Below are 17027 nucleotides of genomic sequence, written 5' to 3'. Positions count from 1 at the left end.
CTGGTTTATTATCAGCAATTCCTAACAGTGAGTGTTGGCTCTCCTCAACTGATTCCCGGAAGGTTTGCAGAGAGTACCCAGCTAAAGCTCCTCACAGGGGATGTCCAACACCTGGCACATGGTAAGTAATTCCTTGTGGCACTCACTTGGAGTTGTGCCTTTGCCCTGGTATTTACTCAGATCACGAAGGGGGTAGCATCATTGACATCTTAAGCCTTCACTGGTCTTCTCCAAAAACTAAAGCCTTTGGGGAAAGTAGCAGCTGGGGGGTGGGAGGCACCTGGGCAAACTCTGGGTCCAGCTAGGTCACTCTGATGCCTGCCGAGGCGCTGACACTGAGGGAGAGGAGGAGGGATCACAGGATGGGGAAGAAAAAGAAAGTGCAGATCCAGGTCTAGTTGCCAGGAATTTCAAACCATTGTCCCGAGACCCTGAAGCAGGTAAACTAAAGCGCCTCAGTCACTATGTTTTACGATGAGAGAAAAGAATCCTTGCGTCCAAGGTGAGACCAGTGCTGCAGTGGCAAGGCCAGCACCTGTGACATTAGGAAGGTGTACTCACAAGGAGCTTGTATGTGGGGCTGCCCTCTTTTCACTCACTCATTCATTCAACAAATATTCATTAGCTACCCTTCTAGGCCCTGATATACAGACTTGAACATGAGAAGCACAGCCCCTGCCCTTGTGGAACTTGTCCTCTAAGTGGGGAAAACAGACAACAAACAAAGAAAAATAAGTTACAGATAGCAGAGGTGCTATAAATAGAATAAAACAGGGTGACGGGGTAAAGAGTGACTGCTTTGGAAGGGAAGCAATACTAGGGTGGGAAGAAAGACATCTTGAGGAAATTTGAGCAAAGAAAGAAAGAGAGAGACATTCGTGTGAGATCTGGGCTTGGGGCATGCATTGTAGGCAAAAGAACAGGCAAATGCAAAGGCCTTGAGGCAGGAACCAGCTAGGTATGTCTGCAAAATAAGGCAAGGCAGGCCAGTGTGGTGGATGTGAGCAAAGGAGACGGAGGTAGGAAGTGAGGATGGAAAAGAGAGGCAGGTAATGGTCAAATGGTGAAGGACCTGTAGGCCAGATGAGGAGTTTAGATTTTATTCTAAGTTCAGTCGGAACTTTCTGAGCAGGAAAATGATGACTAATTTTTAATGAATCTTCCCAGCAGCTCTGTAGAGGTAAAGGTAGGTGTAGACTGGACCTTCTAGATTGAAACCCTTCCTGGTTGCCCTCAACCCTTTTATGTTATTCTCACTATCCTACAGTCCAGAAAACCTTACTTGGCTCTCAGACATCAGGGTTCCTGGGGAGGGCACAATACCAGACTGTGACCCAGGGGAACATATTCCTAGTTAGGTCCCTGAACCAGGTATTTGGCCTCATGCCAGTGCTGCAGTAACAAGGCCAGCACCTGTGACATCTGGAAGTTGTGCTCACAAGGAGCTTGGACACTCACCAAGGTACCTGGCACAGCTTTACACAGTTCCCGTAAGCTCGGGGACTTCTGGGGCTTGCTGTGTACCAGGCGGGGACTGGATGTCCTAGTGTAAGTGTGAGCAGGGGGCATGCATATGTGGTGGGGACCCTTCTGATTACTAAGGGTCATGCTCAGCTGTGTCCACAGATTCCGCACTCCTCCCTCAACCCTGGGCTTTCTTACTGTACCCCTCTTTCTCTCCTACAGGCATATCTCCCAGCTCCCTGAACCATCACCACTGAGTATGAGAGCTTTGTGGTCACTTCTCTGGGAGGGGGACTAGCAGAGGGGAGAGAACCCTGGGTTAGCCGTCAGGAGACAAACGTGGTTCAGGCCACTGGCAATTTACCAAGAGATCACGGGGTTCTAGGGCCTGGAGGGCGGCATACCTGATCTTACTGAATCCTCACTGTCACTATGCAAGCTAGCACATAGCTAGTGAAAGGTAGAGTTGGATTTGAACCAAGTCTATCTGCCTCTAAAGCACCATGTTACACTCTGTCTCCACTGCCCACCACAGGGGTGTCTCAAAGAGCCCTTGCCCCATCCTGCCTCCCGCACGGACCCTGCAATGCCGGGAAGTCAGGCGTATGCCCCACGTATGCATCGTGCTTGTGCAGGGTCTCAGGTAGCTGGGCACTGTGCCGTCCACTAAGTGGAGTTCAGATGCGTTTGGATGTGCTCTGTCTGACATGGAGCTTGCTGGTGGCAAGAGAAAATCCAAGCACACGTGAACGCCTAAAACAAAGCCAGAGCTGTAGATGCGAGGAGAGGGAGAAACTGCTCCAGGAACTCAAGAAGGATAGGTCACATCCAGCTCGAAGGTCTCAGGGCAGGCTCTAGGGAAGATGCATTGAATTTGCCTCCTAAAACTTTACTGGGGCTGGGAGCACTCAGCCTCCAGGGATTTTCTCGGCCATTCCAAGGGCTGCTCTGTGAGAGCAGCTCCAGTTCCCACACCTTCTGGCAAATTTCGCCAGCACTAAAGTGTTGAATATTCCTTTATCAGTCAACCCTGGGCTGAGAGGACCGAAACTCAGCCCAGAGGTGGCCTCTTCTGAATGCTTAGTTCTATCACTGTTCGCTCCCTGTCAGCCTGGAGGTAGTAGCTGTTTTTGTCTATTTCTTTGTCCTTTTTCACCCCTTTTAGTAGGTAAACACCTACTACTAATTCATTCTTTACATTAAGAAAAATATGTGATGCTCACAAAGCAAGGGTTTTGTTAACAAGAATAAGTACACATTGTGGTTACAGATGGGGAGTCTGTGAGGAGAAAGGGATCCAGACGGGTCAGTGGAAAGGGTAGAAACAGAAGGAATTTGATGAGCAGAAGCGCAAGGGGTGCATCCTACTGCTGAGATCAAGAGAATCTGGGCTTTGGCATTCAGCTGGAGGTTCCTATAGCAGTCAGACAGTGACAGCTGAGTCAGCAAAAGTCAGTGTTAAAGCTATCCAAGCAGAAGAAATTTGCTTCTGAAGAGGTGGAGGATGGCAGGAGGAGGAATCTCAGGTTTTCTAAAAGTCCTTTTAACGTGATTGAGCTCAACCCTATCACTACACAGATCAGGCAACCTAAACCCAGAGACGTCCTACCTGGCTGTCCTCACTCTCTCCGGGGTGCCATTCACCGGGGTGTTCTCCTTCAGGACAATGTAACATAATTGTCCATGGAAGAGTAGCTGGGTGAGAGTGGATGATGCTACTCCATCTTGGGAAGTTTAGCTAGGTCTGAAACTGTAAACGCTCCAAGATCAATACATATTTTTCTTCTGGGGTTGGAGGTGTGCTAGATGCTTTTTATTTTCCACTCTAACTCTCCTTATATTGCAATATAATATTACAAGCTAGTTGCCCCAAGTCCCAAAGTGGGTAATACACAAATTTAAGTACATTTATAACTAACAACAGTAAAAATACTGGAGGCAGGGAAAATTATTTTCAATATTGCATTTATTCAAAAGGACATAAATATGTTCTGCAGTACATAATATAATGTAAACACTATAAAACTTGAATAATAAAACATTGTACTAAGAAATATTGCTCATGAGGATATTTGTGCCCGCCCAAGTCAGAGTCCCTCGTTTACGTCACAGAAGCACGGTGGCAGGGAATCAAAGTCGGCATACAAGCTACACTCGTCACAGCATTGGAGGTTGGGATAAGACCCAGTGGTGATGGCTGTGGCGACCTTGTCCTGGGTGACCATGGCTGGATTATTTTTTAAGGCCAAACAAGCAGGTACCATTGGAGCTCTTAAGAAAAGACATACACACACAAGCATGGGATTAGAATTTTTCTTCTCAGTCCGTTTGTTACAAGTGTCAGGGGGATCTGGGAAGTTCAGAGCTGGACCCAAGCAAACACGTGACACCAGCCTGAAATTAAGGCTCCCTGCCCTGTCCTAAACCCTGTCTAATCCCCTCCTCTCCTAAGATTGCTGGCAGCGCAAGATCAGGTTACAGCAAATAAGGGAGAGTGGACTGCAGGGGCAGGTCACCCAGCTGATCACTGCAGGCCCGCCAAGTGCAGAGCAGGGCAGGGACGGTGCCACAGTCAGCTGTCCCCCGGGTCCCAGGATTTACCTGCCAGCTCCCAGGCTTAACACGCCCAGAACAGGAACATCGCCGCTTCTGACAACCAACCTCTCCCATGTTTGAAGGTTCCTCTCCCCGCAGTTTAATTATCTCTTGTTTGATCTACATCCCCTTGTAAAGTGTCCCCCAGGATCTTCACACAGCTCAGCCTCCCCATAGTCCCACAGGCCCACCTCCCTGACCCCAAGGCCATGGCAGTGAGTGAGAGGACACCCTGAGGGCTCCCCAGCTCAGGCCAGAGGAGACGGATTCAGCCCGTGCTCTGTGTGAACACGAGGCTGCCTCGCCCGCAGTCCCGTCTGCAGCCTGGGGCAGCGGGAGGGCCCAGCCACTGCACTGATTTAACCAGCTGAGGGTCACCTCAGCGAGGTCAAGGGACAGCAGAGCAGCGGTGACACACAGAGCCACCAGCTGAGAACACTCTGCTTATGAGCTCACAGCCCCAAGCCAGAAGGGGAGGAAGCCAAGATTCTATGCACCCACTTTGCCTTTTCAAACCTGCCTGCTGTTCCTGACCTCACACAGGGTGTGGCCACAGGGCAAGGAATGGCCCTGCTCAAGCAGAGAGCCCCAGGAATCCCATTTGAGGGGTGTGCTATTCACTCTTACCCACGTCACTCACTTCAATGCACTGGCTACTTGGACGTAAAGACAGATGACAACACCTATCAGCACGAGCATGGCCACCAGGATACCGCCACCAATGCAGAACATAATTACGGTGTTGACTTTAGATTTATCTAGGCAGAGAAGTGCAGGCAAGCAGTGAATGAAGCTCCCCTCCCCACACAGCCACTTAGCAACTCAATATGCTTCCTCTAGTGGAGGAAGGATGAACCCCAAATCACAGATTTTTATGCATGTAAAACACAAATGAGTCTTCCCAGGGAGACCTAGGATCCTAAGCTGGCCCAGAGATAGGGAACAGGGTTTATTTATGAATGGGACAGGATTGAAATGCAAAACCCAGGGAGAAGGAAGGAAGGAAGGAAAGTGGGAAGAATCTTTTTCTCCCTTTCACCTGCAGTAATGTGCAGCCGTAAATAACAAACAGGCCTCTGCTTGAGCAAATGGTTTTACTCCCAAACATATAGCCTTCCTGAAATATGTTCACTTTCAGAGTTAGAATTAACCCCGCACTGTACATCAGGCTTAAAAATCTCCTGTGGGAATGATTATGGGAATGACTTTTTTAAAATGTTATCTTTGACTATACTAAGAATATACAAATTCATTTTGTAAGTGATATGTGTTTTAGGAAAAAGAGTTTCTAATTCTCCCACTGACAATTGCCATTTTTCCTCTTAAGTCTGCCCAGGAAATCCAATTTGTGTGAATAAGCAATTTGTTTAATCTAACTCCCTGAAACTGGGGAAAAGTGAGCCAGGAGAGAAGGATAAGCAACCCCCTGCTGAAGCATACTTACCAGCACCTAAGTCTTCATAGCTGGATGAATGCCGACAGCACAAAAAAATTACAATTAACATGAACTTTAGGGAACAGTACATCTTATCAGGAATTTCTCAAACCTTTAATTTGAGAAAGAAAAATTCTAATTATTCCTGTTAGGAGTACTTAAGATATAAATTTGAAGAGCTTGCTTTTAGAAGCGCAGTCTCCACCAGAGCTGGCAGAATGGACAGCCACCATCAAGCTCCAACTCTGCCTGTTAGGTGGTGGGCTGTGTGACATCAACTCTTTGGCTACCAACTCTCCTTCATGGGGTTCTGAATTCCATTCCATGTTCAGATATATTTTAGCACCAATGGAACTATGAACGCTCAAATATTATTTTAAATAATTTGATCTCAGTTTCTCCTTTTCAGGTTTTATTTCCCTCAGAGAACCTTTTAAGGTTTGATTGTTAATCAAAAGCAAATTTGAGATCTCAATAAAATAAAAGGATAGTAATGTGGGGGGGGCTAATATCTAAAAAAAATAATGTATCTGAAAGTTCAATCATAGAAGACTGGTTAGACTTCATGTTTTACCTACACGATGAAATAATAACGTAGTTGCAGCCATTTAACAGGATTCAGATATAGGTTCATTGACTTCAGAATATTACCATACTTTATGGTTAAGATAAAGAGATTTCAAAAAGTAATTTGACTAGGATATCTGTTCTAAACCAGGTTTCTATGATTTCAAGGTACTGTCACCCAGCAAAGCTGGTTCAATTAAATGAGGGAATTATTTTAACTACAAAGGATTATCCCTTGCTGCTCTGGCCAAACCCTGGAAGAGGTCATGAACAGCAGGGGAGAAAGTGACAAAAATGATGACATAAAACCTCTGAAAAATTCTGTCCTCTATGAAAGCAATGAAAAATCTGGCAAAAATTTGCCAGAATCAGCCTTTTCAGGCTGGAAATTAACTAAAAGTTTGTAGCAACTCAGAAAACATCTACTCAGTGGTGGCTTCTGCTCCTGGTAAGCTGTGATTCTCTGTATTCACCTGTCTTCACTTTTTGGGGTGGCTATTTGCCATGTGACTGCAATTCTCTGGTTGACCTAAGAAGACTTGTTGATTTTCAGTTTGTTCAGCTTTTTTCTTGTTTTGAGGATAACAACTCCAAAGATCTTTACATGCTGGAATGGAAACTAGAAGTCTTGTGTTCATTTCTATTCATTCTACTTCTCAGACTGGATAATCTCAATTGACATATCTTCAGGTTCATTTGTTCTTTCTTCTGTCTGCTCAAATCTGATGTTAAGCCTCTCTGGTGAATTTTTTTTTTCCAGTTATTATACTTTCCAACTCCAGAATTTCTATTTGGTTCTTTTTTAAAAAATAATTTCTATCTCTTTACTGATATTCTCTATTGGAGATATTATTCTCATACTTTCCTAGTTCTTTAAACATGGTTTCCTTTGAACATAGTTAAAATAGCTGATTTAAAGTCTTTGTCTAGTTGGGTCCATGTCTGGGCTTCTTCAGAGAAAGGTTTTATTGATTGTTTCCCTCCCTTCCTTTTTTATGGGCGATACCTTCTTGTTTCTTTGTATGTCTTATAGTCTTTTGTTGAAAACTGGACATTTAAAATAATATAAGATGGCAACTCTGAAGTCAGATTCTCCCTGCTCTCCAAGGTTTGTTGCTGTTACTGCTTGTTATAGTTGTTGTTTGTTTAGTGACTTTTCTCAACTAATTCTGTAGAGTCTGTATTCTTTGTTGTGTGTGGACACTGGAGTCCTACTGATTAGCTTAGTGGTCAGTTAAGGATTGGACAAGATTACCTTAAATGCCTGGAACTAATAAATCTCCCAGTCTTTCATAAGGAGCTCTGTGAGCCTTTTGGGGTATGCCTTCAAGAATTAGCCAAGCAATTAAAAACTCTGTCTTAGACTTTACTTGCTGCTTGGGAAAAGCCACAAGGTCAGCCAGAGGTCAATGCTTAGGGCCATTGCATGTCTTTCTTGAGCATGCTCATAGCCATAGGCATGTATATACCCCTACACATGTGCAAGGCCTTCTAAACTTCCAGGAATATGTCAGCGCTTTTCAAAACCCCTATGGACATCTAATTTACCAGCTTTTCCTTTAAGCTTTTTGGCTAGTGTCTCATTTGCCCCAAATGTTATCTACAACCTCATGCAGCCAGGAAGTTAAAACCATTGCCTATAATTGTTTTTGCCAAATTTCCCTGAGGAGAAGACTTTTTGCACTAAGTCGACTTCAAGTTAAGTTAAATCCAGATAGCTTTGCAAGTGAGGTCTTCCAGGTAACCAGCAGATAGGTCAAATAATGACAATTCTTTTGGAATGAGCCTTTGAAAGAGCTCTACTCTATTCTGTTCCTTCTGATGGCTAAATTGGGATCTGGGCTGTTATTTTCAAGGCTACCATGGAGCTGGAGAGCAAATAATGGAACAGTGCCACAAAGCTTGCTGTTCATACTGAGAGTCAGACACAGCAGTAAACCCTGACCAATATTATTTCATTTATTGATAAAAATATTTTACACATTGCTAATCAGTCATCAACATTAAACTATTGACCTTACTACTTCCAGTGTGTTTTAGTAATATATTTCTGAGTCTCAATGGAGATGACCAGGAGGCAACAGCTAAAACCTCTATTGGGCAGAGGATAAACTGAAGCTCAGAGAGAAGTGATTTCCTTGGGTCACCTAGGAAGTCACTGGCAGGGCAGGAACTAGGGCCTAGTTCTGTGATCTTTCCCTCTAGCCTCCTTCTCCCAGGTCCAATAAACTTCCACTCCCACCCCCCATCCTTTCTGAAACCCTCTGAAATGATGTGTTGTTCTTCATACCAGTGCCCCTTAACTCTATTATCCAGAGGATATGATTGTGGCTCTGAGCTGAGAGATATGCAAAGCATATCTATCACTACTGGGAATGAGCCTGTGAGCTCCCCTTACTTGGCCCAGGTTCCACGTCTGTGCCTCTTCCACAGCTCCTTCCACTCTGCTGCCAGGATTCTCACCTTTACCTTCAGACTCCTGCACAGCCAAGGACTTTGCTGTGGTCCTAGCGACTGCAGTAAGAAGAGTTGGATTTTGCCCCAAAGAGAGATCTTCCTAATTGAAACCCTGTACTCTCCGGTGAATAAAGACTGTAGTGAATAACGTGCAATCAGGTTTTATGGAATGCCCAGGTTAGAGGACAGTTTCTGTGTCTTTGTAAAACCCAAGCTGAAGACATCCATATTTTGAGGAACTCAAGAGAAGGCAACATTTGATAACATTCCAAGAAGCATTTAACAATACTTCTTTGTTTAGTTAGAAGAAACTAAATAAAGAGATAGAAATGATTAAAAAAAGAACTAAACAGAAATTCTGGAGCTGAAAAATACAATGAATTAGAAGACAGGACCTTTGAAATTATCTAGCAAGAGGAGAACAAAGGAAAAAGAATAAAAAAGAGTGAAGAAAACCTATGTGATCTATAGGATACCCTCAAAAGAAACAATCTGCAAATTATTGGAGTCCCAGGAGAAGAAGAGAAGGAGAAGGGAGCATAAAGCTTATTTAATGAAATAATGGCTGAGAAATTTCACAAATCTGAGGAGAGATTTGTACATCCAAGTTCATGAAGCTCATAGGTCCCCAAACAAAATCAGAGATCTTCTCCACCACACATTGTAATAAAATTGCCAAAAATCCAGGGAAAAGAGGGAATTTTAAAAGCAGCAAGAGAAAAGAAGCTTGTGACTTACAAGGTAACCCACACAAGGCTATCGGCAGACTTCTCAGCATAAACCTAACAGGCCAGGAGAGAGTGGGATGTTAAATTCAAAGTACTAAAAGAAAAAACACTTGGCAACCAAGAATATCCTATCTAGCAAAGATTTTCCCAGACAAACAAAAGCTGAGGGAGTTTATCACCACTAGACCTGCCTTTACAAGAAATTCTGAAAAGAGTTCTCTCAGCTGAAATGAAGGATGCTAATTAGTAACATGAAAACATATAAAAATATACAACACACTGGTAATGATAAGTATATAATCAGATTCAGAATATTCTAATACTGTAATACAGTGATGTGTTAACCACTTAACTCAAGCCTAAAGGTTAAAAGAAAAAAGTATTAAAAATAATCATAGCTAAAACAATTTGTTAATGAGCACACAATATAAAAACAGGTATATTATGACATCAAAAATATAAGAGGAGGGGAATAAAAAGGTAGAGATTTTTTTATGTGATCAAAGTTATCAGTGTATAATAGACAGTTATATCTATAAGATGTTTTATGTAAGCCGCATGGTAACCACAAAGCAAAAACCTACAGTAGGTACATAAAAGATAAAGAGAAGGGATTCAAAGCACACCACTACAGAAAATCATCAGTTCACAAAGGAAGACATCAAGAGAAGAATGAAACATAGGGAGAACAAAACAGCCAGAAAACAATTAATAAGATGGCCTTTAATAAGTCTTTACCTACCAATAATGACTCTAAATGTAAATGGATTAAATTCTTCAATCAAAAGGCATAGAGAGGCTGAATGGATAAAAAAACAAGACCCAACTATATTCTGCCTACAAGAGACTCACCTCAGCTTCAAAGACACACATAGGATCAAAGTGAAGGGATGGAAAAAGATACTCCATGCAAGTGGAAACCAAAAGACACAAGAGTAGACATGCTTGTATCAGACAAAATAGACTTTAACTCAAAAGTTGTAACAAGAGATAAAGAAGGTCATTCTATAATGATATTGTGGTCAATTCATCAAGAGGATATATTAATCATAAATATATGCACTGAAAATGAGAGCACCCAAATATATTAAACAAATACTAACAAATGTGAAGGGAAAAAGATGACAATACAATAGTAGTAGGAGACTTCAATACCCACTTTCAACAATAGATGGGTCATCCAGACAGAAAATCAATAAGGAGATGCTGGACTTGAACTATACTTTAGGCCAATGGGCCTACAGACATACATAGAAGTTCCAGTGAATGGCAGCAGAATACACATTCTTCTCAAGTGCACATGGAGCATTCTCCAGGATGGATCATATTTTAGGTCACAAAATAAATATTAGCAAATTTAAGAAGATGAAATCATACCAAGTATCTTTTCCAACCACAGTGGTATGAAACCAGAAATCAGTAAGAGGCAGAAAACTGGAAAATTCACAAATATGTGTAAATTAAACAATACACTCCTAAACAACCAACAGGTCTTAGAAGAAACCAAAAGGGCATTTTTAAAAAACATGAAACAAATGAAAATAAAAACATAACATACCAAAACTTATGGAATGCAGCAAAAGCATTTCTAAGAGAGAAATTTATAGCAATAAATGCCTACCTTAAGAAAAAAGAAAGATCTCAAAAGAATAACTTAACTTTACACCTCAAGGAACTAGAAGAGAAGAACAAACTAAGGCCAAAGGTAGAGGAAGGAAGGAAATAATAAAGAGTGGAGAGGAAATAAATAAGAGACCAGGAAAAGATCAGTGAAACTAACAGTTGGTTTTTTTGAAAAGACAAACAAAATTGACAAAACTTTAGCTAGACTAACTAAAAAAGAGAAGACTCAAGTAAATAAAATCAAAAATGAAAGGAGACATTTACAAATGATACCACAGAAATACAAAGGATCACAGAGAACACTGTAAACAATTATACACCAACAAATTGGATAACCTGGAAAAAATGGATAAATTCCTAGAAACACACACTTACCAAGTCTGAATCTTGAAGAAATAGAAAATCTGAACAGACCAATATTGACTAAGGAGATGAACTTAGTAATCAAAAACCTCCCAACAAACTAAAGCCCAGGACCAGATGCTTTTACAGGTGAATTCTACAAAACATTTAAAGAAAGATAATGCCAATCCTTCTCAAAGTCTTCCAAAACATTGAAGAGGAGGGAATACTCCCAAACTCATGTTATGAGGCCAGCATTACCCTGATACCAAAGCCAGACAACAACACTCCAAGGAAAGAAAGAAATAGGCCAGTATTCCTAATGAATATAGATTCAAAAATTTCAAAGAAAATATTAGCAAACTGAATTCAACAGCACATTAAAAGAATCATAGACCATGATCAAGTGGAATTTATCCCTGGGATGCAAGGATGGTTCAACATACATGAATCAATGTGATAAATCACACTAACAGAATAAAGGGTAAAAAACATATGATCATCCTAATAAATGCAGAAAAAGCATTTGACAAAATTCAACATCAATTCATGATAAAAAATACTCTTCAAAAATTGGGTACAGAAGGAAATTACCTCAACATAATAAAGGCTATATATGACAGGCCCACAGCAAACATCGTACTCAATTGTGAAAAGCTAAAAGCTTTTCCTCTAAGATGAGAAACAAGACAAGGATGCCCACTCTCACCACTGCTATTCAACATAGTGCTAGAAGTCCTAACCAGAGCAATTAACCAAAAAAGAAGGAAAAGGCATCCAGATCAGAAACAAAGAAGTAAAATTGTCTCTGTTTGCAGATGATGTGATCTTATACATATAAAATCCTAAAGACTTCCCCTGTTAGAACTAATAAACAAATTCAGTAAAGTTGCAGGATACAAAATCTACATGCAGAAATCAGTTGCATTTCTATACACTAACAACAAATTATCAGAAAGAGGGATTAAGAAAATAATCCTATTTACAATAGCATAAAAAGAATAAAATACTTAGCAATAAATTCAACCAAGGAAGTGAAATATCTGTATAACAAAATCTATAAGACTTTGATGAAAAAAAGTGAAGAAGATACAAACAAATGTAAAGATGGCCTGTGTTCTTGGATACGAAGGATTAATATTGTTAAAATATCCATCCTACCTTAAGTGATAGACAGATTCCATGTAATCTCTATCAAAATTCCAAGGGTATTTCACATAGAAACAGAAAAAAACAATCCTAAAATTCATTTGGAACTATCTTTTGCGTGAATAGCCAAAGCAATCCTGAGAAAGAAGAACAAAACTTGAGGCATTACACTTCCTGATTTCAAACTATGTTATAAAGCTATAGTATCAAAACACTATGGTATTGCCATAAAAATAGACACACAGACCAATGAACAGAATCAAAAGCCCAGAAATAAACACTCACACATATGGTTAACTAATATTTGACAAGGGAGCCAAGAATATACAATGGGGAAAGGATAGTCTCTTCAATAAACAGTGTTGGGAAAGCTGGATAATCACATGCAAAAGACTGAAAGTGGATCCTCTCTCATACCACTCACAAAATTTAACTCGAAACAGACTAGACTTAAACATAAGACTTGAAACCATAAAACTCCTAGAAGAAAACACAAGATAAAAGCTCTTTGATGCTGTTTTTGGCAACAATTTTTTGGATATGACATCAAAAGTTCAAGCAATAGAAACAGAAATAAACACGTGGAACTGCCTTAAACTAAAGAGCTTCTGCACAACAAAAGAAAGACTCAACAAAATGAAAAGGCGACCTATGGAATGGGAGAAAATATTTGCAAACCATCTATCTGATGAGGGGTTAATATCCAAAATATATAAGGAACTCATACAATTCAGTAGCAATAAATAAATAATCCAATTAAAAGGCATAGGACCTGAATAGATGTTTTTCCAAAGAAGATACACAAATAGCCAATAGGTACATGAGAAGACACCCAACATTACTAAATGTCAAGGAAATGTAAATTGAAACCACAATGAGATATCACATCACACCTGTTAGAATGACTATCACCAAAAAGACAAGAGATAAGAAGTGTTGGTGCAGATGTGGAGAAAAGGGAATCCTTGTGCACTGTTGGTGGAAATTGGTAAAACCACTATGGAAAATAGGATGGAGGTTCTTAAAAAAATTAAAAATAGAACTACCATATCATCCAGCAATCCCACTTCTGGGTATATATCTAAAGGAAATGAAATCAGGATCTCAAAGAGATATCTGCACTCCCATGTTCATTGTAGCAATAAGCACAATAGCCAAGATATGGAAACAACCTGAGTGTCCATCTACGGATGAATAAAGAAAATGTGGTGTGTGTGTGTATATATATACAATGGAATATTATTTAGCCACGAGAAAGAAGGAAATCCTGCCATTTTACACAACACAGGTGGACCTTGAGGGCATTATGCTAAATGAAATGTCAGACAGAGAAAGACAAATACTATATGATCTTACTTATATGTGGAAGCTAAAAAAGGTAAACTCATAGAAATAGAGAGTAGAATGTTGGTTGCCAGGTGCTGGCGGGGGTGAGGAAAATGGGGAGATGTTGGTTAAAAGGTACAAACTCCCAGTTATAGTATGAATAAGTTCTAGGGATCCAATGTACAGCATGGTGACTATAGTTAACAATACTGTATTACACACTAGAAAGTTCCCAAGAGAGTGATCTTAAATGTTCTGAGCACAAAAAAATAAAAAGGTAATTATGTGAAGTGACATAAGTATTAACTAACCTTATTGTGGTAATCGTTTCATATAGACATGAGTATCAAATCACCACATTGCCTATCTTAAACATACACAATGTTATATATCAATTATATCTCAATAAAGCTGGAAAAAAATTTAAAAATAAAAAAATTGGTGAAACTAAGTGAAGGGTATATGGATTCATTGGGCTTCTCTTGGATTTTTTTCTACAAGTTTGAAATTTTTAAAAATGAGGAATAATTATTCTTAAGATTTCTTTTTTTTAAAATCCCATATCCATGATTATTGATTTACATATGTTTTTGAAGTGTCATGTAATGTCAGAAATTTGAATAGGAGTAGATGGGGAGGGAGAAAATACCTCAGTAAAAAGCTTTAACCATGTTAGGACCTGTCTCAGACCTCACAGAATGTTTTCCCAGATAAAATCAAAAAAGTATCATGACTTTAGAAGTCATGTTAAATATATCAAGAAGGTTTATTGAAAACAATTTTTAACTATGAGTTTCTCCAGGAGAAATCAAGATTTTTTCCAAGAGGAATAAAAAAGATAAGGACCCATAGCTGGGATTGTCGTCATTTCTGAAGCTGTAGGCGACTGGCTTTTTCCTGACCGCTCTCCATATTCCCTGCTCAGGGTGAGCCTCACAGGAACAGAAATGAGAAAAAGGCTGGGTGAGTCACCTGACTCCACCTCGCAGGGAGCAAGACCAGCAGGTAAAACTGCTGACACTTGTCTTTGTCCCATTTTGCAGAAAGCTCCTGTCACTCTCAACCTGTCAGGGAACTAGGATCAGGCAGGGAGGATGTTGTTGATATTCAATAAATTGTTAACAAGTGTCAGGCGCTATGCCAAGTCCTGTCACACAGATTATTTTATTTCATACCGTAATAGCCTGTGAGGTAAGTTAAGTTCTGGCATCCGTACTTTATAATAGAAGAAACTGAAGCTCCAAGAGTTTGGGGAACTTGCTTCAGTTCTCATTGCTGGAAAGTATCAGAACCAGGACTGTAGTCCTCCCCTCTCCCTATTCTGCCTGAGGGACCAAACCTCAGAAGATGGAGCTGAGTCCCACCTTCCTGCTTTGGGTGATGCTCAAGGCTTCCAGCAGATGTAAAATGCCATTTTGCATCTGGCATAATTCTGCCCACTCATCTCTCTGAGGATCAGCAAATAAGAGGTTTCTCAGTTGACACCATTGCTCTAACTCACTGGATTCTTTCTTCATAAGAAAAATTCTTGGTTATGGGGTTTGAGGCTCAGTTCCAGCAGCTTTCTCATGCCCTACTTCATTTAATCCTCAAAGCAGCCCTCCTGAGTAGGCCTGAATAGACCATTCATTCTTCACACGGGGAAGCTGCTCAAGGTCACAGGGACCGTGAAGAGTGAAGCTGGGTTTCTGGCCCTTCTGTGATTCACCATTTAATGGTCCATTTAAATCGACAATTTGCATCCAACAATAGGTAAAGCAAACCTTAGCATCTTCCCATCCCCCTTCCTTTCCCACATCACCACTTCCCACGTTCTTAAAGATAGTCTCATGCCATGCATTGGACATGGCAGCCCAGAAATTTGGTTTCCTGCTCATTCTGACCAGGTCTCTCCAAATGCCCTCAGAGGACACATTTCCAAGGTAGTTTAGAGGGAAAAAAACAAGTGTAATCAAACCTGAATTCTTATTCTACCTTAGTCACTTACACCTGCTCTATAACTTTAGTTAAGTGATTTAATACCACTTGACTTCAGTTTTCTGGTCTGTAAAATGGGGATATCACAGCCTACTACTAGCTGAGTTAAATTGCTGGCCCTTTTTCTTACTAGTTGTGTGGTTCTGGGCAAGTTCTCAACCTCCCTATACTGCTGAACCATCCTTGAATCCCAGGAATAAAACGCACTTAGTTATTGTGTATGAGCCTTTTAATGTACTGTTGAATTCGGTTTGCTAATATATTGTTGAGGATTTTCACAACTATGTTCATCAGGATGTTGGCCTGTAGTTTTCTTTTCCTGTAGTGTCTTATTCTGGCTTTGGTATCAGGATAATGCTGGCCTCATTCAATGAGATCAAAGTGTCTTTCCTTTTCAATTTTTTGGAAGAGTTTGAGAAGGACTGGCACTAATTCTTTGTTATATGTATAGTAGAATTGACCCATGAAGCCATCTGATTGTGGGCTTTTCTTTGTTGGGAGGTTTTTAATTATTGATTCAATCTCCTTACTAGTTGTAAGTCTGTTTAGATTTTCTATTTCTTCATGATTCAGACTCGGTAAATAGTGTGATTCCAGGAATTTATCCATTTCCTCTAAGTTATCCAATTTGTTGGCATATAATTGTTCACAGTAGTCTTTTATGATCCTTTGTATTTCTGCAGTACCAGTTGTAATGTCTCCTCTTTCATTTCTCATTTTGTCTTCTCATTTTTTTTTAAAGATTGGCACCTGCGCTAACATTTGTTGCAAATCTTCTTTATTTTTCCTTCTTCTCCCCAAAGCCACCCTGTGCAAAGTTGTATGTTCTAGTTGTGAGTGCCTCTGGTTGTGCTATGTGGGACACCGCCTCAACACAACCTGATGAGCAGTGCCATGTCCATGCCCAGGATCCGAACCGACGAAACCCTGGGCCCCCAAAGCAGAGAGTGCAAACTTAACCACTCGGCCACAGGGCTGGCCCCTCACTTTTTTTCTTAGTCTAGCTAACGTGCTGTCAATTTTATTTATTTTTTTCAAAAACCCAACTCTTAGTTTTGTTGATTTTTCTAGTGTTTTTTTATTCTCTATTTCATTTATTTCTGCTCTAATCTTTATTATTTTCTTTCTTCTGCTAACTTTGGGCTTAGTTTGTTCTTTTTCTAGTTCCTTGAAGTGTAAAGTTAGGTCATTTATTTGAGATCTTTTCTTCTTTTTTAATGGAGGCATTACCACTATAAATGTTCCTCTGAGTACAGCTTTTGCTTCATCCCATAATTTTCAGTATGCTGTGTTTTCATTTTGTTTGTATCAAGATATTTTCTAATTTCCCATCTGATTTCTTCATTAATCTATTAGTTATTCAG

The 17027-nt window shown here is 40.4% G+C and overlaps 1 protein-coding gene across 1 annotated transcript; it reads right to left on the bottom strand.

Annotated features, from left to right (window-relative positions):
• Nucleotides 1-3430: 3430 nt before the first annotated feature.
• On the bottom strand, nt 3431-5755 carry FAM24B (family with sequence similarity 24 member B). The gene is made up of 4 exons (XM_070275052.1): nt 5504-5755; nt 4700-4817; nt 4599-4629; nt 3431-3884 (listed from the first exon to the last, which is right to left on the bottom strand). The coding sequence occupies exons 1-4, from the start codon at nt 5583-5585 to the stop codon at nt 3552-3554; spliced, it is 564 nt and encodes a 187-aa protein (XP_070131153.1). The 5' UTR covers nt 5586-5755; the 3' UTR covers nt 3431-3551.
• Between the last annotated feature and the right edge of the window lie 11272 nt (nt 5756-17027).

Source organism: Equus caballus, chromosome 1, assembly GCF_041296265.1.
Source record: "Equus caballus isolate H_3958 breed thoroughbred chromosome 1, TB-T2T, whole genome shotgun sequence".
Taxonomy (NCBI): domain Eukaryota; kingdom Metazoa; phylum Chordata; class Mammalia; order Perissodactyla; family Equidae; genus Equus; species Equus caballus.
Note: the sequence above shows the minus strand (reverse complement) of the source record. Positions and strands in the feature narration are given on the sequence as shown.